Source organism: Agelaius phoeniceus, chromosome 3 (assembly GCF_051311805.1).
Source record: "Agelaius phoeniceus isolate bAgePho1 chromosome 3, bAgePho1.hap1, whole genome shotgun sequence".
NCBI lineage: Eukaryota > Metazoa > Chordata > Aves > Passeriformes > Icteridae > Agelaius > Agelaius phoeniceus.
This window is the reverse complement of record NC_135267.1, coordinates 65,778,577-65,799,931: the sequence shown is the minus strand read 5'-3', so window position 1 is coordinate 65,799,931 and position 21,355 is coordinate 65,778,577. Positions and strand designations below refer to the sequence as shown.

The 21,355-nt window shown below is 37.1% G+C and overlaps 1 protein-coding gene across 2 annotated transcripts in view; it reads left to right on the top strand.

Annotated features, from left to right (window-relative positions):
- Window positions 1–21,355, top strand: part of PEX7 (peroxisomal biogenesis factor 7) — a 42,779-nt gene that overhangs the window by 9,190 nt on the left and 12,234 nt on the right. For both annotated transcript variants that reach the window (XM_077175490.1, XM_054629380.2), the window contains exons 6-9: window positions 9,420–9,526; window positions 9,927–10,040; window positions 12,996–13,051; window positions 19,351–19,450. In XM_077175490.1, coding sequence (XP_077031605.1) covers window positions 9,420–9,526; window positions 9,927–10,040; window positions 12,996–13,051; window positions 19,351–19,450 — 377 coding nt within the window. The remainder of the gene's footprint in view (window positions 1–9,419; window positions 9,527–9,926; window positions 10,041–12,995; window positions 13,052–19,350; window positions 19,451–21,355) is intronic.

Genomic DNA, 21,355 nt, shown 5'->3' with positions numbered 1-21,355 from the left:
ATGTTTGAGCATGGGTTTTTCCACATTATGTGATGATACCTGTCTAGCATGATGTGCAGAAACTTATGGATTGAGCCCTGTACACTGTATGAACAGTTCTACTGAAATGCAACTATCTATATACTACAAACAAAATAAGTACCAAAGTACCATTTGGTCAAGGTTAAGTGCTTAAGTGTTTTTTGCAAGTTCTAAGGCATGTTCTCTTCAAAGTCCTGCTTAGAACCCTCCTGTCCATGGTAGTCTTAGCCATACAAAATTTCTGGCATTCTAGATGAACAAAAGGGCTTTGCTGATACAACTAATTACTTCATATTTGAACCTCTAGGATATGTAGCCAAACTTTCTTCTAATAGATTGGCCCTTGAACAATTTTGGGAAACATTGTTTGTTAGATGCCATATGTTGTGGTACCTAAATTTGGTACAACAATTGATCTGATCTTTGAGTGACTCAGTGGGTGCAGCTGTTGGAAGTTTTGACTAGAACACTACAGAGTTCCTACTCTTTTGTGGATTTTTACTTTGATGCTTGAAAGGGACTAATATGCTATTGGAGCCTAAAGCTAATTGCAGTCAGTTTTCACTCATTGATGGAAAAACAACATGCACAAAAGATACATTATGTTTGTTCTCTAAGTGTGAAGTTCTCACTCGGGTGTGAAATAAAAATCTGCTATTGGGGGTACACTGATAGTGTAATTCTGGGTATAAAATTATTCGATTTTAGAAGAAGAAGTCTTCAAAATGATGATGAACTTTCTTACAGTTTCCAAAATAAAATGTCTGGTGTATTTCTAGATGAAATAACATAGAAATCGTGACATGCTGATGTGGAAAAGGTTTTGTGTTTGCATTGTAATTTTCCTGTGGTTTGATTGGATTGTTTTACTACAGAAAATACATATTGGCAGTCATTTCTTTGGTCAGAAGGATTGTGGATAGTAGAAGGACTCATGACCCTCTAGCTCTGTGTGTAAAGGCCAGTTCCTTGTAGGAAAGGTACATCACACAGTTGGTGTTCAGAGAGTTTATTAATCAGTGCTTAATGACATTCTACTCTGTCAGTCAAGGTATGTGATGAAAGTAAAGTGGAACTGTTCAAGGAGGCTGGTTGTCCTCATTTAAAACTTGCTATGATCTGCATACTCTATGAGGATGACAGAAAATCATGGGACAGAAAGCTAAATTTCACTGATGATTCATCTTCTATTGAGCTAAAGTTGGAGCTGGAGAGAAACTTGAATCTCAATGTGATAGTACTGTGTCAAATTTAGAGCTGTTCCCTTCTTTGGGATGTGCTTGCTGGAAAGGTTGACCTGCGGTTCTGTGGTCTCTTATTTTGCAACTTTTTGTTGTCTTGAAAATCAGTAACTGAAATGCATCTGGAGGGAAACTTTATGTACTTATTTTCATCTCACTTGTGTTTCTTCACTTTTAAAAACAATAGCTTTTTTTGGATGTTGTTAAAGATTATTGAACCATTCTTTTCGTGAAGGAGTCTGTACTGCTTTGGGATTGTAGGGTGTCTGTGTGTCTGTGTCTTTTTTTTTCTCTCTTTTGCCCCACCTGTCTCCTTTCTCATCCCACCCCACACATACCTATTCACAACCATGTACTTACTACTATCTTAATAATGTAGTTGCAATGCTTGAGGAATGAACTGTTTCATGTGGCAGAATCTTCAATTCTGCATGTACAAGTAAGGTAAGTTAGGTATGTTGTAAACCACAGATTGGAAAAAATGTTGCTCTTTAAATACTTTAGATTAAACTAAATGTAAGTAAAACAATGCACTCTTTTTTTTTTTTTTAAGGAAGTAAGCAAGGGGAAAGAAGGTCAAAAAATATATTGCATGCCACAAGCCTGCCATTTTTTGCCTTTATTTGAATCCCCATAGAATCCCGCAGAAGTTTAATTTCCATGTAACTAATTAGTTTGTGAACACTGAAAACAGAAAACCATACAGAATTGCAAACCACAGTAAAATAGCTGTTCAAAAGGATCAACCTATGCCTGAAGCTTATATTTGATTTTGAAATATGGCTTTTTCTCAAGCTATTATGAGACTAGAAAAGGAATACAAGTGAAGAAAATGAGAAATCCAAGATGGCAATAAAAAGCAATTGAGAAAGAATTTGATACTGGGTATAGCTTTTTTTGCTTCATTAAGTCTCCATTCTGAATACATACAAGAAAACTGAGCTTGTCTGCAGTGGACAATAAAATGCAATTGAATTGCAGAAGATATATATGTCTCATGCTTCAGTCAAATTAGGTTTTATTCAGCATCTAATAAACTTCCATTTAACATTTACAGGGACGTGTGAGGTACTTTACCATGCTGTTGTCTTCATTCACAATCATTTGTACTCCAAAACCTGAAAGTAAATGGCTTATCTTTTTTTTTTATTGTTATTTTTTATATTGGGAGTTCATAGTAACAGAGCAAACTGTTAATTCTGGATGTGTAAATAAGTGCTGTTGTGATGTCAGTAACAATTTCTGAGCAGATAAGCAGGATGTTCAGGTGTACATGTGGCACCAAACCAGAGCCCTGGTAAATGTCTGCCTTATGCTGGAAACACACTGATGTGGAAAATGTCATTAAAGAAGTGACATGAAGCCACTAACAGCATTAACAACAGCCTCATGGCTAAAGGGGTTTAATGAGTCATTATGTCATTTGCCTATTTTTTTTTATTTTTTAACCCAGAGAGCAAATTGGTAAGAATCTCATAAAAAACATTAGAAATGCACACAACAGTAGTATTTAGCCAAATGTTAATCAGTTCTGCTAAATGATTCTCCATGACTGCAGAGCAATAGGCCTTGCTTAGTCCTGCAGTTTATAAAGAAAGCACACTTTTTAGTATCAATTGGGTTTATTGTCCTTTAACAGTATAAAGTACCTAATAAATACCATTTTAACTTTATCTGCAAGTATTCTTTGATACAGATACAACACTGACAAATGAAAATATGGGTGTTTTGGATTTAACAAAGCCCAGATTTAGAATGACTGACAGCTATTTTATTAAATACTGGGGCCTTAGTTTTAATACTGCTTTCCTTTTTAAATCAGTCTTTAAGTTTACTGATCAGGGCAGGTACATAATTTTAATAATACCTTAATTCATTAATGAGGGAAAGAAATTTTTTTGAAATCTGCCTGACAATTCTGTATTCATCAGAATAGATCAATTAATTGTATTTGTTGCTCAAAGACTTGTTTTTCAGAATCACAGCCCAGGGCAAAAAATTTTCTTGTATCACAACAGGACATGATAATTTCTACACAGTTTTATTATGTTGACAAAAGTGTTGGATGACTGCTTTGCTGCTTTACAAATGAGTAGCTTTGCTACTTTACAAATGAATCTGTAAATCCAGATCCCACTCTTGTAAGTCCTTGCATTGAGTGCTAGACTTTAACGTTGAAACTAAAACCCATTTTTTATCTCATATTCTGTTTTACTGCCCTGAGTTACTGAGTTGCTTTTTAAGAAGTCTCTTCTTGCTTACTGGTCTCTTGGTGATAAATGTGTGTAGTAAGGGGATTGCCAAGCTGTAGTTTCATAGATCAGGCTGGCATGTAGTCTTGGTGCACCTTTCTGTGTTCAGTATTCAAATTGTAAAAACATCTATGATTGAACAAATTGTATTGCATGAAATAATGAGCTGGTGAAGGTGTACACTAGGTGTTCTAGTGAGAGAACATTTACTGAATTAGTGCAGCTTCTTAGTAGAGGTGTTTTTTGTGTTTCTGGATCAAAATTTAGGGTTGTCAGGTTTTTGACATCAGTTTTCTAAAGTTTCAGCTCACATTCCTGCCTCAGAAGTAGCACTGAGCAAAAGAAGGAGCCATTGGAGAGTAGGACTTGCAGACAAGTAATTCCAAAAATGCTTATGTTTGTTGAGGTTCCATAAGAATGGAAGAAATAATCTTCTGTTTGACTATGACATTGGTTTCTCATGAGTTCCAAGCACTTTTTTCTAGAGGCTTATATTCAATCCATTTGAATGCAGTGTGGGTCCACTTTTTGCTTCTTATGACTCCTGGTTATTTTCCTGTTCAATGTGTTAGGAGAAATGCCATAGTGAAAAAGGTTCAAGGCTTTGCAAAAAAATGGTCATTTTTGAAACCAAACCCTAAAGGGATAAAAGAATAAGATGCTTCAATTTGTACAAGTGCTTGTACAAATCAAGCATCTAGAGAGCAAGCTGACTGTGGAGTTACTGTGGCTTGGTGCAGTTCAGCCAAACTGCTGTTTATGCTAGAAGTGTTTGAAGTACAATTTACTTGCTTAGTTTGTTATGTCAGATTTATGTAGTGATGTGAGGGGAGCGTTTTCATTTGTAATCTGTTATTTCATGACTTACCAGTACATTATTGAATTCCTCCAAGTCTTGTGCTCCAGTGCTGGAGTTTGACCCCAGCCAGCCACCAAGCCCCACCAGAGAGAATAGGCAGGGTAAAAATGAGAAAACTCGTGGATTGAGATAAAGACAGTTTAATAGGGAAAGCAAAAGCTGTGCATACAAGTAAACTAAAACAAGGGACTAATTCACTGCTTGACATGGGCAGGCAGGTGTTCAGCCATGCCCAGGAGAGCAGGGCCCCATCATGTGTGATGGTGACTTGTGAAGACAAACACCATCTCTCCAAATGTCCTCCCACTTCCTCCTTCCTTCCCCTACTTTATATACTAAGAATGATGTCATAGGTCTGGAATATGCCTTTGGTCAGTTTGGGGTCACCTGTCCCAGCTGTGTCTCCTCCCAATCTCCTGTGCATCCCCAGCCCCCTCATCAGCAGGGCAGTATGAAAAGCAGAAAAGGCCTTGGCTCTGTGTAAGCCCTGCTCAGCAATAACAAAAACTTCTCAATGTTAACCCTGTGCTCAACACAAATCCAGAACATAGCCCCATACCAGCCACTGTGAAGAAAATTAAACCTACCCTAGCCAAAACCAGTGCATCAAATAAGCTTTACTAAGTCATTCCCTAATGTACAGGCTGAAGTGTTTCTCAGGAAATGAGTTTATCCCTCAGTTTATACTATATGCTAATGGTAAAGTACTGTATGTAGCACATGCTATAATATAAAGCACTTTCAGGTGGTAGTATTTCATATTAAAATCTCATGTTATAAAATAACAAACTAAGCAAGTAAATTGTACTTCAAACACTTCTAGCATAAACAGCAGTTTGGCTGAACTGCACCAAGCAGTGTTCAGAAGAAATAATCAGTCACTTTTTTTTACAGTAAATTAATCTGGGTTGTGTCGTTTGGGTTACAGGTAGGCATCTAACCAATATTGCCATGTGCTGAAGAACGGCTTAATCATAAGTCCTAACTTTGGTCAATTTTGAAAAAAAAAATTGTCCCAGGATTTATGTATAATCCTCTTGGGCAACCCTGAAATAAAGATATCACTAGCTTTTAAAAAATAATTATTTTATTTTATTTTATTTTATTTTATTTTATTTTATTTTATTTTATTTTATTTCATTTTATTTCATTTCATTTCATTCCATTTTATTTTATTTCATTTTATTCCATTTTATTTTATTTTTTATACTTTTTTAGAAAAAGAATTAGTTGGGCTCTTTCCTAAAATAATTTAATACTCTTGTAATTTTCAGCTTGACAGCATTTTGTATATCAGACTAGAATTGACCAGTTGGAGAGTATGTTTCCACTGGTAATTATGTGTACTTGCTAGGTAAGTTGTGCTACGTGGTGATAGATTTTGTGTATTCAGTAGTACTGTTGGATGATTTAACTGAAGCTGTTATTTGTGTCACTGTTATTTCTGTCACTTCATGTGGAATTCCACGAGCTTTATTATTCCTGTTCTAAGTTTTCTTGTACTGTTGTATTGGTTTAACCCCCATTGACAGCTCAGCCTCACACAGCCACTCAGTCACGCACAGCCACACATCCCACAGTGGGATGAAGGGAGAATCAGAAGGGTCAAACCTGGAAAACTCATGGCTTGTGGTAAAGACAATTTAATAGGTGAAGCAAAAGCTGTGAATGTCAGAGCAAAACAAGGAATTCATTCACCACTTTCCATGGGCAGGCATGTGTTCTGGCGTGTCTTGGAAAGCATGATTCCATCATGCATAATGGTTACTTGGGAAGACAGGTGCCATCATTCCAAACATCTCTTTCTTCCTTTTTCTTCTCCCAGCTTTGTAGGTTAAGCATGATGCCTTGTGTTCTGGGGTATCCCTTTGGTCAGCTGTTCTGGCTGTGTCCCTTTCCAACTTCTTGTGCAACGCCAGCCCCGCTGCTCACAGGGCACCATGAGGAGCTGAAAAGTCCTTGTCTTAGTGTAAGCACTCCTCAGTGACAACCAAAACATCAGTGTGTTATCGACATCAGTCTCATCTTAAATCCAAATCACAGCACTGTACCAGCTACTTGGAAGAAAAATATCTCTATTTCAGCCAAAATCAGAACAATTATCTGTGATAGAAACAATCAGCACAATCGTTTTAACACACCTAAAAAGATTGGTTTTGAGAGTCATGAGATTTGGGTTCTGCTTTTAATTTTCCCACAGATTTTCTGTTTTATTCAGGCTAAATAATTTAATCTGGTTCAGTATTTAAAAATACATGTAAGTCAGCAAGTAATGTAAACTTGTAATCATTCAGTGGCACTGCTTTAATTGTGATGGTTTTATCTTTTTACAAATGAATGTAGTGAAGTAGGGATAATGCTTTAAACTGAAAGAGGGTAGGTTTAGGGTAAGTATTAGGAAGAAATTCTATACTTGGAGGGTGATGAGGCACCAGAACAGGTTGCCCAGAGAAGCTGTGGATGCCTCATCCATAGAAGTGTTCAACACCAGGTTGGATGGGGCTTTGAACAACCTGGTCTGTTTCCTGAAAAACATTGTACCTGTCCTAGTTAGAATTTTTTCCCCCTTCAGATAGTGTTTAAGGTTTCATGGGGTTTTATTAACCTCCCAAATACCTAGCTATTTTTTGTAGTTACTGTTATACCTCTGCAATGTTTAGAAATGATTGCTTAGCTGGTTGTTCTCACAGGACTTTGGAGATGATGATTTATGAATTTGGGTAAAATACATCAGTGAAAATAAAAGATAGTATTAAGCCTACATGAAATTTAAATCTTGAAAATACTTTATCTTTTCACTATTAGACATTGTCATTCACATTAGCAATCTTTATCTTCTGTATAAGAATGATGTACTTGTAGATTAGCATCAATTGAAAAGTTTTGAATAGATGAGTGTATATTGTGTAGTTTTATTGATTCGTCCAAGATTTCACAAATATTCATTAGAAAGAAAGAAAGCAAGTACAATGTATAAACAATTCTGAAATCATAATAAATTATCTAACGGACCAGTAAAAATCTGTTGCCATAGAGAAACTGCTTCTTATAAAAATAGAAATATTTTAGGGAGGAAATGTTGGGTGCTTTTCTGGTTGCTTACTTTGGTATGTGAGCTAGAAGTGTCTTAATAAATATGATTGTACTAGGTGTGCTTTCCTTGTACTTTCTATTATTATTATCCTGCTTTTGCTTTATGTTGTAGAAGAAATGCATCCTCAGTATTTGAAGTTCTCATGGAAATGTGGAAATGGCAAAATTTTTAACTGCAGTTTTTGTTGAAATGAAATATAAATATATATGTATGGATGGAAATAAGTTTGAGGTAAAAAAAAGTTTGTTAAAATGTACACTGTGTCAGGATTGCACTGGTTTTTATCAGATTTTTCCACTTAAATGGAAAAACTGGATTTTTGTTTGGCTTCAAATCAGTCTTCTATTCACAGAAAGGTTCACTTGCATGATGTGTTACTGTGTTGAAAACATTTCACTGATAGTGCCAGTCAGAATTAATAACTGCTAAGTCTAGCATTTTCAAATAAAAAAAACCCAAAACCAACAACAACAACAACAACAACAACAAAAAAAAAAAACCCCGGAAAATAACAATTTTTTCCTTTTCTCATGCATCAGCGTTTTCTATTAAAAAAGAAGTAATTGGGGCAATTTTACATTTAGAGTCAAAATTGATATTGGCTGAATAACTTACTTTTCCAAATGCATTTGGCCCTCATAATGCTACTGTAGCATCTCTGTAGCAGTTCTTTCTAGTTCACCTGGATTTATATATTTATTTGCTTGGGGAAAATGATCCTGTCTGTTGTGAAATATGTGTTTCCCCTTCAAATCTATGTTATCTGATGAAATTAAAATAAAAGCCTTTTAAGAAGTCCATTATAATATCTCAGAAAGACTTAAAACTCAAACTGAACTGTCCTCTGCAGGCAAGCAGATTAGCAAGGCTAATGGAGAGTGGATCCAGGGCATGCTACCTGTTCTTTTGCCAAAACCCTGCTGCTCGTGTTTCTTCCTCTCCATATGTTGCCCTGTTTTTATAAGCTCTGCAGCGATGTTTGAGGCTTCAGCTGGCTGCAGGGTGCCATTGTCAGGAGTGCTATCCCTGTACTGAGCAGCAGTCTTCCTCTTGGCAGTAGGGGAGGGGAGTGAAAACAGGGAGAATTTGGGTGTTGTTCCCACCTTACAGATGGGGGATTTATCCACCAAGAGTGCAGCATCTCTCCCAGTCCTGAGGGCTGAGGACAACACCAGAGCAAGCTCCCCATGGTCTCTGTGGTCAGAAGGCTGGACTTGTCACATGTAGTGAACCAAGCTCTCTCTGCCTTATTTATTGAAACTTCCCAAATGTTTCATGGGATTTTTTTTGGGAAGTCTGCAAGGTCTGGTGGTTCATGCAATTAGGAATATTGCTGTGACTCTAGGGATGGTTTTATTTGATCTCTAGCCAGTTTCTTGAAAAGAGCTATGATTTTTCTTGTGCCCAGCTGTATACTTTACAGCCAGTGACCAACAGGGCACTAAAACCATCAAAGTGATTGTATATAAAGGGCATGAATACATAATTATAAGGAATTATCAATAATTTCTTCAGTAGCAGCATAAAACAATGTTGTTTTTTTTTAATTTAGGTATAGATTCCTATAGAAAGTGTTTTAATCACCTTTTAATGATGAAATTTGTCTCTTGAATGAACACAAGCATAATAATAATAAATTCTAATTAATTTTCTCTCTCTGGAAGCTAGAGAGCGAGAGAATCCATTTTTGCTGACCCAAAGCTAAATATTCAGGGCTAATGGGAAAATCCCAATTTTAAAAATTGAAAAGCTTAGTTGTCCCGTCAGCTGATGCAGCTTTCAATATCTTTACAAACAGTTAGGAACTGAATTTTTAAGAAGGTATATACAAATGCTATAGGTCTTTAGGGGTAGATGAGAAAGCTAAGAAACACTTGTCCGCTAAGTACTAATGGATTAACTGAAACTTGTAACTGATGCAACAACATTGGATCAATTTCTCTTTGTTTCAGGTGATCAGACTTTAAGAATTTGGGATGTGAAAACCCCAGGAGTCAAACTTGTGATACCAGCCCACCAGGCTGAGGTCTTGAGCTGTGACTGGTGCAAATATGATGAGGTATAAAACCATTCATCCCACTGTTTTGCTAATTGAACCACTCTCATTAAATAGCAGGGGGTTTTACTGCAACATTATTGCATCTTCTCTTTATGAAAACATGCCTAGTTGCTTTGTTGCTGTCATTCACTATTACATCTCCAGAAGAGCTTTGTTCTAAGAGCTGGTCAGCCCAAGCAGATCAGAGATTTTGCTTAACTCTAGTGGGCAGAGTAGTCAAAAGTGGAAGACCAGTTTGTGTTTGTCTGTGCTCTTTAATTTACATACTGGGGATGTCACTTTATTTATGATTTATAAATCTGTATTTTTTGATTTATCTAACTTTTGTATCCAAGATATACATTGCTACAATTTAGTAATTAAATTGTCATGATATTTCTGTGTTTTATGAAATCATCAGAACTTGCTGGTAACCGGTGCAGTTGACTGTAGCTTAAAAGGCTGGGATTTGAGGAACATCCGGCAACCAGTGTTTGTCTTGCTTGGTCACACCTATGCCATCAGAAGAGTAAAAGTAAGTTGTGTTTTATTTCCCAGTGACCATCACTGAATTATTACACAAATTTTTCTGGAAGCCAGTAATATTTTCTGTTATCTAATAGCTAAGGAAAAAACCAACAGGATGTTAGAGGGCTTGGGAGAGGGTTTGAAGGTTACTTTCAGCTAAATTATAAGGGAAATTTGAGATGAGGAAAACACTTCCCCTTACTCATTTTTAAATGATGCTTTTCTCTTTTTACACAAAGGGCCAATATTCACAGAAGACAAGATAGAAAACACATTGTGAATATATACTTTTGTGTGTACAAAGAAAATATTAATGCATTCAAAGGGATTTTGAAACTTTATGCATGAAAGGCTACAGATGACTTTATTGGATCTGTGTACAGCTAGAATACCCACCAATAAGAATTTGCTTTCAGTGCACAATGACATTTTTATCATGTTGTATGAAAATATGTATCCAAATATCTTTTTAGGTAAGCTCAAAAACTAAAACTGTGTTTCAGTGTGAAATATTGAAACTAGCAAAGAGTGTGAGAGTCAAATACATCACTATCAAAGTCTCCTGGAAAAGGAGATAGTACCTAATTCTTTTAAAGCCTTTCTGAAACAGGTATGTTTATTAATGTTTTCTAGGAAAGAAACTTTTTCTGGCAGAAGAAGTTATCCTTGGTTGGTTTTTTGCTTCACATGGCCTTGATTTGTTTCTAACATTTTTAGAAGTTACTGTGCTTAGTTTGTAATTTGTCAGAAAAGGGTGTGATTCAGGTAGTCATTCTGTATCACAAATCCTTTTCATGGTCAGACAACATGAGAAGCACCTGCTCTCCTTATCCCAGCTACCCCTGTCTGCTCTCCCCACTGGTGATTGATGCTGAGTCTTTTTTTCTAATTTAATGCCTGCATGGCTATTTTCTAACCTGGCTCTGTGAAATATTTTTCATATGAGAAGATGCATCCATGTGCAAAGGAGGTGTACTGAGAGTACATGACTTCTATTCCATCTTACCAGGCTTTCATTGCTTCCATTTCAAGACAGCCATGGTCCCTGAGCACATAAGATATGACAGTGTGGGCCAGCACTTCGAGGTGGTGCAATATCTCCACTTGTGTGGTGTAACTCAGCAGTCACACTGAGTTGAGAGAGAGACCTGGATGTTGCCTCTAGAGAGGCAGCTGCCCCTACTGATATCCCTTCCTCTGTGCTGTGCTGACACAAGTGATTGTAAAGCTGCAGCTGATGGCTCTGACTGAAAACCCTGTACCTGGAAGTGACTAGTTTCTGTCTGGATCATTAAGCTGTTTCAATTTGTTGCTCAACACAGTTGCAAGCCTTGACACAAAGGAGGGGGAAAGGAGCACACAGTTTGAAGTGGCAAAGAAAGTGGAAACCACAGGTCTTGGCAGCATATCTGATGCTGGCAAGGAATTCTCCCCAACACAATACTGTCAGGATTCCTGCAGATTTCTTATGGTCTTTCACTGCAGTACAGGGCATTATCAGTGCACTGAGATCATCTGGAGTCCTTTTTGGGTGATTTTGATGTTGGTGCATTTGATCCTCACGTTCTCAGCTGGCTTCAGTATCTTACACTGAAACACAGTTATAGTTTTCAAATTTACCTAAAAAGATATTTGGATATGTTGGAATCAGGATGGATGATGTGGTGGTATCTTTTGCCTGTATAGCAGGCAGATGATAAAATTGTAGTATCTTACAGTTAAATTGAACAGAATTTTCTTTTGTAGCAGAAAGATATTATGCAATTTTTTTCAACTTACATGTGTAGCACTCTGCTAACTATTTTGATAGAGTTTGCTTAGGTAAGTTTCTAGGATACGTCAGGTTAATGACAAAACTTTGACAGGATGGTTTTGCTTTATCTTAAACTCTGAGGACATGCAAAGGGGGCTTATGGAAAGTGTACCATTGTTTTTTGTTGCCCATCAGACTTCTTCCCCTCTAGTATTCTTTTTCCTGAGGTGCAGAACCCATTTTGTTTTGGGGTTTTTTTCCCCTCAAAAAAAATTGCAGGAAGTCTGCAGAGGTTCGAGTTCCAGCATGCACATTCCTCAATTCTGCTGTAATAAAGAGAGCTCTGTCAGCAGACTTTAGCAGCCATCAACATACACTGCTCTCTTGACAGCCTGGGCAATTGTGGCAATAGCTTAGACTTAACTTTTAACTTTGTAGTCACTGTGAATAATATTAGAAGTCTTGCAGGAAGACTTAACTGCAGTGTGGGGGACCTGCATTTCAAACTCAAGTTATGTCAGTGGCTTGTTGTATTTCCTGCTGAGAAGTACAGATTTTAAAATAGTTGGAAACTGAAGGTTGCAAAAAATCCTTCTTTTGCTGCAGTTGTTAGACCAGTCTGCAAGAGTCCATGGAAGAGTGTATCCTGAAAAATGCCCTGTAGGAGAGGGGGAAATCATGAAGTAATGTTATAGTGCCTTCAGTTTTTCCACTTATCTCCAATTTTCCCATTTGTATAAATGATTTCAAAATTGTGGGATATAGAATTGATGACAGTAATATCTATTCTCTGCAGTATGGCACAGATTTTGTCTCCCTGAAGATAATTAACTGGTCACATAGCTGGTTTGAAATTTGATTTATACAACAAGATGAAACTTAGTCTGTTAGCCAAAAGCAGAACTTAATGACTGATTATATGACTGTTCCAGAACTTCTTAACTTTACAGCAGAGTTATTTGGTACTGCTGTAATGAAATCTAAGCAAAACAGGATCCCACAGACCATTCCTTGTGATTATTAATTTTATGATTCCTTGTAATTAGAAGCATGGGGGAGAAATACATTGATGTAGTCTGTTTTGTTGCAGCATGATCTGGTATGAACCAAAACCATTTAATTAGTTAAACTTTGATAACTTGCTGCTTACAGTGAGCCTGTATATGTACACAATGTTTTAACTTTAAAAGTTGTTTTGTTTTCTTGCAGTTTTCACCATTCCATGCAACTATATTGGCCTCTTGCTCCTATGATTTTACTGTAAGGTACGGTATTTTCTCTAACTGGATAAAAACAGAAAGGTGATCTATTTTAATATGGCTTGCAATAGAAAACAGTTCCAGAGTGGATATACTGGAGGGCAGTTAATGTTGCTGTCAGATGCTTCATAAGCTATGTTGAAAAACACATGGGTTTGTCACTTAAAGCCCAGCTCAGTCACTCTGCTGAGCAATATCTGCTCTGTCAGATGCTTTCTGCAATCCTTTTCACATCACTCTGCTGAGCATATTTGCATCCAGCTGGGATAATGTCCGATAAGAAGGTAATACCCTCTTAAATTAAATTAGTTTGGTGAGTTCATATGTTTCTGTGGCACATTTTTATTTAGGTTTTTTATGAACAAAGCTTTTGTCCTCCCAGTATCTGAGGAAGCTTTAGTAATGTTCCATAGTGTGTATGCTGAATTTAGACAGCACTTCTGCAAGTTCCCCTGGTTGCTCAGTATATCTGATACTGCTGAGGATCTCATAGTACTGTTGTTTTAAAGCTAATTTAAAGTCCTAAATAAGTTTGATTTGATACTGGGATTTCTCTAAGACACATGGTATCACAAATCAATGCACTATGAAATATTCCTGAATACCTCAACCAAATTGTTTGATATACATTTTAATTTTCTAACATGGACTGAATGTAGTAGGCAATACATTAAGAAATGGGAGAAGCCCTCTTGCCTCCATAAAGGACTGCAAAGTTATCCCACTTGTCCACATCATCTCAAGTAATGTCACTTCTGGTTGTGTCCTAATTGGTCTGACACCAGACGTAGAGAGGTTCTGCTGCCAAAGGGTTCTGTTGCTAATTCTCAGTGCCTCTATGTGTTGCTAAATCATAAATCTATCCAGTCTTCTGCTATAGCATCATATAAAGTTGCATCATGAAGTTAACCCATTGAGCATTGAAGTGACTTGATTGTGCTGTCATGCTCTTCCCCTTTTTGGCACCAGTTATATATCCTTCAGGTTTGGTGCTAATGTGCTTCATGCAGTACTGAAATCTAGTGCAATTTCAGCTCTGACATTTTCCTATGTGGAAATTGTCAGAAAAGGTGGCGAGAGCTACTAGCTCACAAAGCATCATGTCTATAAATGTAGAGCTTGGGGACCTCTTCACAAAATTCACTCTAGGCATAATTTTTCTGTTCAAAGATTTACTTGTCATTGCTAAGAGGAGACAGCAGACTTGAAGCGATCAAATAAAGATTTTTAACAGTTTTCTAAAACTGTTGGATTTGGTATGAGTGAACAAACAACAGAGAAGGCCAGGTGAAAGTCTTTGGAAAAGGTGTCACAAGCAGAATATTCTGTATAATGGAGGAAGATTGTTGCTGTAAGAATTTGGGAACATCTCTTTTAAAGACTATGTTGTACCTCTACCACATAGGGTCATTTTACTGGGTGCACCATAGACTCCACATGTACAGACATGCACACATCCTGTCATATGTGCACATACATGTACCCTCCATACACATGAATGTGAATATATGCACACATTTCAATTTAAGAATAAAAATCCTTGATCAATGTGTAAAAGGTGGAAGAGAAGTAGGGATTCTAGTACATGGAATTAATTATGGATCTTGTTGAATCTACTCAAGGCCTGTGACATTTTAGCCCCATTTGGTGGGGGGTCGCTGAATTTTGATTCCTAGAACAGCATGGTATGGCAACCCCTTAAAAACAGATTCATTGCAGTGTTATTTTAATAGCAGTTTATGATATTGTTAATTTATATTCTTTGGTGTGTCTATTTGAAGCTCAGAATTACCTGCAAGCATTAGTTTATAGCAGATAACAGAATAGAGCGTACTGTTGGAGCAATCCTTTACTGTCGGAGTTCTGTAATCTTAAAAGTTACTGAAGCTTTATGGTTTAACCAAAAACTGCAAGTATTAGTTCAGATTATCAAACTGCCATGTACGAAGCAGGGGCTTTGTTTATTTTAGGTCATACAGCTAGTTTGGCACATAATCACAACTGGATATCTAAAAGAAAAAATAGCAGGTTGAAAACAAAGTTAACAGTGCTTACTTTGCTTACTCCTTTGCAAATAGTATAATCATTGAATGTGAGCACTTTAGTCAAGTTACTGAGAAGAAACCTAGTTCACAACTTGATACTGGGAGCTGAGAAAAAGAGGATGAGTATGTTGATTTGAACTTGAGTTTTTACATACCTTGGTATAATGATTTATAATCCCTGTCCAGTAAATGCTTCATTCAGACAAGTGTTTTCTGTACCATTTCCTTACTCTTTGGAAGAGCTCAGAAAAAAATGTAGGCTAATTAAAGAGCAGATTGAACACAAATGAATCATTTAAAATGCCAGGAAATACACAGGGTACTGTAATATTTCCAGAACTACTTTAGGTCTGCATGCATATTCTTAACTGCTATCTCTGTCAAAATTCAGTTTGGAAGAACACCAGTGTCATCTTTTACTGGAATCACCATTTTGTGTTTTTGGACTCTTCAGTATAAAAAAGAAATCTTGGTCCATTAGTCACAGACAGTGCTCACCAAAATCTAAACAGAAGAGCTGATAAATTATAGAGCTTCATTAAGCTGGTATCAGGCCAGATCTTGGATCATATTCACAGAAGCTTATCCCTAAGGCAGAAAGGCAATTTTTGTTAAAAGTTGTACTATATTGGACATCATCTCTGTGACACACTGTAAGGTAAACCACTTTCTCCAGCTCTCCATCACTATGTACAAGTTCAGTAACTCAAATCACAAAGAAATCTTACAGAATAAGGCTGATCATAAAAAAAACTGTGTTTCATTTCAGCTAGGTATCCTTACTATCCTTGTATTCTTTTTCTGGTATTTTCCTTCAAGGTGAAAAAAGTGAGTGTTTGCTCATTTGCTCTTTTTTTCACATTTTCCTCAAATGGAAAATGTCCTTCTATACCCAAATTGCTTCATAATGTCGATACTTCACTGGAACTATAATGAAATAATCTCTTCAGAATATTAGTGTGTAAATAGTTAGATGTTCCCAGTTAATGTCTGAAGTAACATCATTGCCCTGATTAGCCTGTATCCAAAAGTAGTTGACACTAAGCTCTCCTCTTGACAGTTTCTCTAGTTTGCAGGAAGAACTTTTACAAGTCAGAGCAGGAATTAGAGAATAGGAGCAGGGGGATGAATTGTGATAATTATGATACACATGTAGTAAACTGGCACTGAGTTCTGTGTTGCCCTTGAAAGGTTCTTGGCTTTATACATCCACATGCTACTGTGACTTGTGCCTGGTGTGGTTGTGTGTGAATGCTAGCATTAGTTGTTGAGTGGGCTTTTATGGAAAGCACCCTCTAAACATCTGCTTCACACCCACCTGAAAATATTATGTATGAAGACATCATGTAGCCTAAGAACATTAGTAAAGCTTTCATGAATAAATATTTATCATAAATATTTTTTTCGTACCCAGAAGGATGTAGACTTGATGAGTTGTTCCATGTACTTCCATCTGTGCATTTTCATAGAATCATTTCCTGGAGTAACTTTTGAACCTATTGAAAACTTAACTAGATTTAGCAGGAAACTTGTAGTCTAAATTTACAAAGCTTTAAGCTTTTACAAATTTAATGGAAACTCATGAGCATGGAAGAGAGGGAAACCCCAAGTACTGCCTTAAGGAAGGTAAGAGACGTAACATGAATTCACCACCACAAGTAATCTTCTTCTCATCTACTAGCACCTCATCATGCAGCAACAGGGTGCCACAACACAGGCATTGTACAGACACTGGACCTGGAATGATACTTGCTACCTCTTTTTTCCCAGCCAGTAGTGAAGGTGCAGGGACACTTGGTAAGGGTAAAGTGAGGGTGAGGACAAGGTAGAAGATATTCAGGACAGACTATATTTGGGTTGGTAAAAGTGAATTGGTCAGGGAGCATGGGTCTTTCTGACATTGCTCTGGGTGGTACAAAGTACAAAATCCATAATTTGACAGGCTTGTTCTCTTCTCATAATGTCTTGTTCAGAATAAGCAGTCTGCTTGCAATACATGTGCAGCTTATGAATTGCATGCCAGGTACATGTAAAACAAAGAAACTGTAGAGAAATGAGGGAGAAGTTATATTTTTAACAATTCCAGCCTTAAAAAGTTTAGGAAGATGCACTCATACAGGTTTTGGGGTTTTGTGATCAGTGCAGATGTGACTGAAGTGGTGGCTTCATACATAATATAGGTAAAAATAACAATTTAAGTGACACACCTATGATTGTACAGGCTGTACAAACCTGTAAGGGACCCTAAAAGCCTCTGTGGTTGTCTGGCCTGTGTTTTAAGTTCATGCTGCTAACTCTGTAGATACACTTACAACTGAAATTATGCAAGCCCACCTACTTGTGCTGTGAGTGCATCTTCAGTTTGCTGTACAGCCGTCCTGCTGTGGTAAGCAGTGTCTTAGAAAAATTGATTGCCCTCTCAGTTTGCAGAATGTGGTGGAAGTTGACTCTGAGGAAAGCATTGCTGTCACCATGGTGGTTTTGGAAGCTGTGCAATAGACCAGTGTTTCTCACTTTGGAGTGCAAAGTTGTTATGAGAATCATCATTAATTTGTCATCAATGGTTCTCAGTCCCGAGAATGAACATTTTTTTGAGCTTTCACTAGTAATTATTTATATATTAAAAAAGGTATCAAAGCTTTCAGTCAGTCTGTTGAACTTGAACTAAGTTGCAGTACTCTTAATCTCTAAACTGCTTCTTTACAACATGACTTCACATAATAAACCCTATATTGTCCTGCTATTTTTTAAATTGATCAAAAGGTCTTTTTAGGTTCTTTATTCATGTAGAGCTAAAGTTATCTCCTTTAATTGTAGTTTTCAGTTATGAGCATCTGTCTTTCAAGAATTATTAGAGAGCTCATGTGGCAAGGAATGATAACACTATTACCTTGAAACAAAAAGATTTGTTTCCTTACCTTCTTATGAACAAATGTGGGAGGATGAAAATGCTGAAATGGTCTTTTGCTCCTCTCTCCTGCAAAATAAGTTGTTTATTTTAGATCTCAGGTACTAGGAAAAAATTAAGAGGGTTGTTGCTATGGCATAGCCATTGTGCTGATACCACTCTCTTTGTTTATGAAGGAGATAACATCTACATATTAAACAAACTGACCCTGCTGGCTCCAGTGTTTGCTATTTTCCCTGAATTGGTTTGAACTTACAGTACTTCCACTGCAGTTGGTCTGATAATGAGCTGTTCTTGTTAAGTATTGTCACTTTTCCCAATAAAGGCAAGGCAAAGAGATCTCTATGATTGTCACAGAAGTAGTAAAGCATATAATTGACCCCTTTTGGAAAATGTGGGCTGTAGAAAATTTGATTACAGCTGACAGCCCACAAAATGTGCTTTGCTGTGCAGCCTGTGGACTTTTCTCAGTGGTGTATACAACACAAGAAAGAGAAATAAATCTTCGTTCTGTGCTGGCATACAGGGTTTTGTCAATGTGTTATTATCTGAAAGTTCTGTGTTTGAATCCTTTTTCTCATGGCTGAGGTGCCTTTTACCTCTATTTTAATCCCATCTACTCTTACATCTCTCATACTTCCTGTTAGTTGCATTGATGGACACTGCATCTATTGGGACAGTAGCTGGGAGAAGTAGAGGACCTCAGAATTGTTATTTTCTAGGTATCTTTTAATAACCAAGACTCGAAAGAAAAATTTATTTTAAAGTATGATCTAGTGGAATTAACTGTGTAAGGCAGCTGATCTGCGTAGTACAAATTTGTTACTATATTATAATACTAAATTCTGTTTTGCAGGAACACAGTCTCAGATTTGACAAGGTGCATGACTGAGATCTTTAAATGATTGTGTAATTTTTATATAAATAAAGACCCCATAGTTAATGATGCCAAAAACTGAGAAAATTCACAAATTGTGCTAATATCTTTCAGGGATAAAATTCCCCAGCCATCAAGAATATAACAAGAATATTCTAGCCTACATTTTTTCTTCTCTTTTAATGATGTTCCAATGACTGCTCCATGGTGCCAAATTTGATCTCAGTTTCTGCAACAGGACACAAAGATGGCTTTGCCCAGTGGGGTTTAATTTATGCAAATCAGCAGATGGCTTTACCAGGAGTATGATTTGTTATGTTTCTTAAGTGGATGAGTTTGCTCTTTTAAATACCCTGGCAGCAACAGATTCGTCAATATCTTGCATTATATTTTTGAAATGGCCTTTCAATTACTTTAATTGTGGTTTGTTTTGATTTTTTTCCCTTTCTCTCTCCCTCCTTTATTCTAACTATAGATTCTGGGACTTTTCCAAGCCTAATCCTTTGCTGGAAACAGTTGAGCATCACACTGAATTTACATGTGGTCTCGATTTAAGTCTTCACAACCGTGGCCAGGTAAGAGCTGGGATGCATTTACTTTTCACTTGCCTGTTACAGGCTCTGTGGTCATGGCTGGGCTGCAGGACTCAGATCCTGAATAAGTCACCAGATTGCAGTAAGCTTCTGGAAGTGAGTCTGGCTGAATGCTTATCAAATAAACCTCATTTCAGGTCCATTTTTATTTGTGAAACAGTTCCTTGCATTGGGTAGGAGAGGAGGGCAGAACAGACAAGATTGCAAAATCAGATAGCAGAAAGCCATGGTGAGCTCTGGGAAAATGAAGTATTTTATTTCAGAAGGAAGAATAGCAGAGAAGAGTCTAGAATACTGAGCTGAGATACAGAGCTTTCTTCCATCTACCTAAATTGTCAAGTTAAATGTTGGTAGTGTCACACATGATGCCTAGACCTGGTTTGGCATACTGTTTAGAGGACTAGGAGAGGCTTAATCTGTGGCTGAAATTCAAAAACCCTCAGCTATTAAAGTGAAGAAGTAGAACCTATTTTATCGGTAGCCCTTATTTATGTACTGGTTCTGTAAGGATTCCCCTCTCCTTCTGTTGCTACAGTTGTTTCTGTTTTGTAAACAGAGGGGATTCCTTCTTTGTAGTATGAAATCATTTTTAGACAAGAAACTTTGAAAAACAGAAGTTAATTTTTTACTTTAAAATGAGAAAGCCTTTAGTTTTCCACACAAAAATTACTGTCAAAAATTAACTGTTCCTAATGCACTATTTAACATGCCAGAGATATAATCTACATGTAGATTCTTCTCAAATTCACAGTCAAATGATTTTTTTTACCCCAGATAAAAATTGTGACATCTGCATTCACATTCTGTTTGGACAAAGCAAATTAAAACCATTGTAATTTCTGCTGGTAAAAGGACACAGGAGAAAGGTGTAAGTTTGGCCAAATACTTAGCTTACTGCACATGGAACCATTCTAGCTAAATGATAGCTTGATGGGTTTTCTGTGTGGTTGGTTGTTCCTTAAATTCTGTTGCTTCAGTAGTGCTGCAGTTACTGTACACAAGGCTGTGCTGTGAACATGGGGGAATTTGAAAGGCTCAAAAAAGCTTTCAAGGTTCAGGTTATTCTTCATCAGTGCAAGGCAAGAATACTTAAAGGCCAGTTGCTGGGGATTGAAACTTCATCCCGAGTGACTGCACAGATGTGATTGGGCTGCACTGGGTCCAGAGGGAGTAGCAAGCATAGCATAGTGCATTTAGGCTTCACAGTCCCACAGCAGTGCATATGCTGAGACCAGCTCAGTTTTCCATGAAGTTGGTGTGGATTTGCATTTGGTCTGAATGAAGAAAGAAGATTTTTCTTTCATTTTGTATTGAGGATATGATTATTTTGACTACATGAAGCCCATTGCTTCATGGTAGATAATGAATTGAAAGAAAAGTGCACATGCACTTTTACGTTGAAAAAAGGAAAATGTTGGTGTGCGTACCCATCAACACTAGGACATTTGTGCATTCAGGTATCTTCTTTTCCCACAGAGAAATTCTGCGAGTCTGATGTTGGACTTAGTGCACAAAATCTATAAATCTGGGGTACATATCCATATTTACTGAGTGCCAATGTGCGTTCCAGACAGAAGTTTGGCATTTGCAACAGCTTTGATATTCCTCTGTTTTTTTCCATTGAGTTGATTTAATGTATTCAAAGGGTTGGATATCACAGCAATGCAAATTGTGAATGGGTTTTTTTAAAAGAAGTTTAAAAATCTGTGATAAAATTAAACTCTCACTAAGTTTAGGAGTGAACACAAGGGAAACATAACCCCCATTTTTATAGGAAGACTCATGAGATATCAGCTTAAGTATACTTTGTTCAGCTCTGAGTAGAACATGGACCTGTTGGAATGAGTCCAGAGAAAGGCCATGAAGATGATCAGAGGGCTGAAGCAT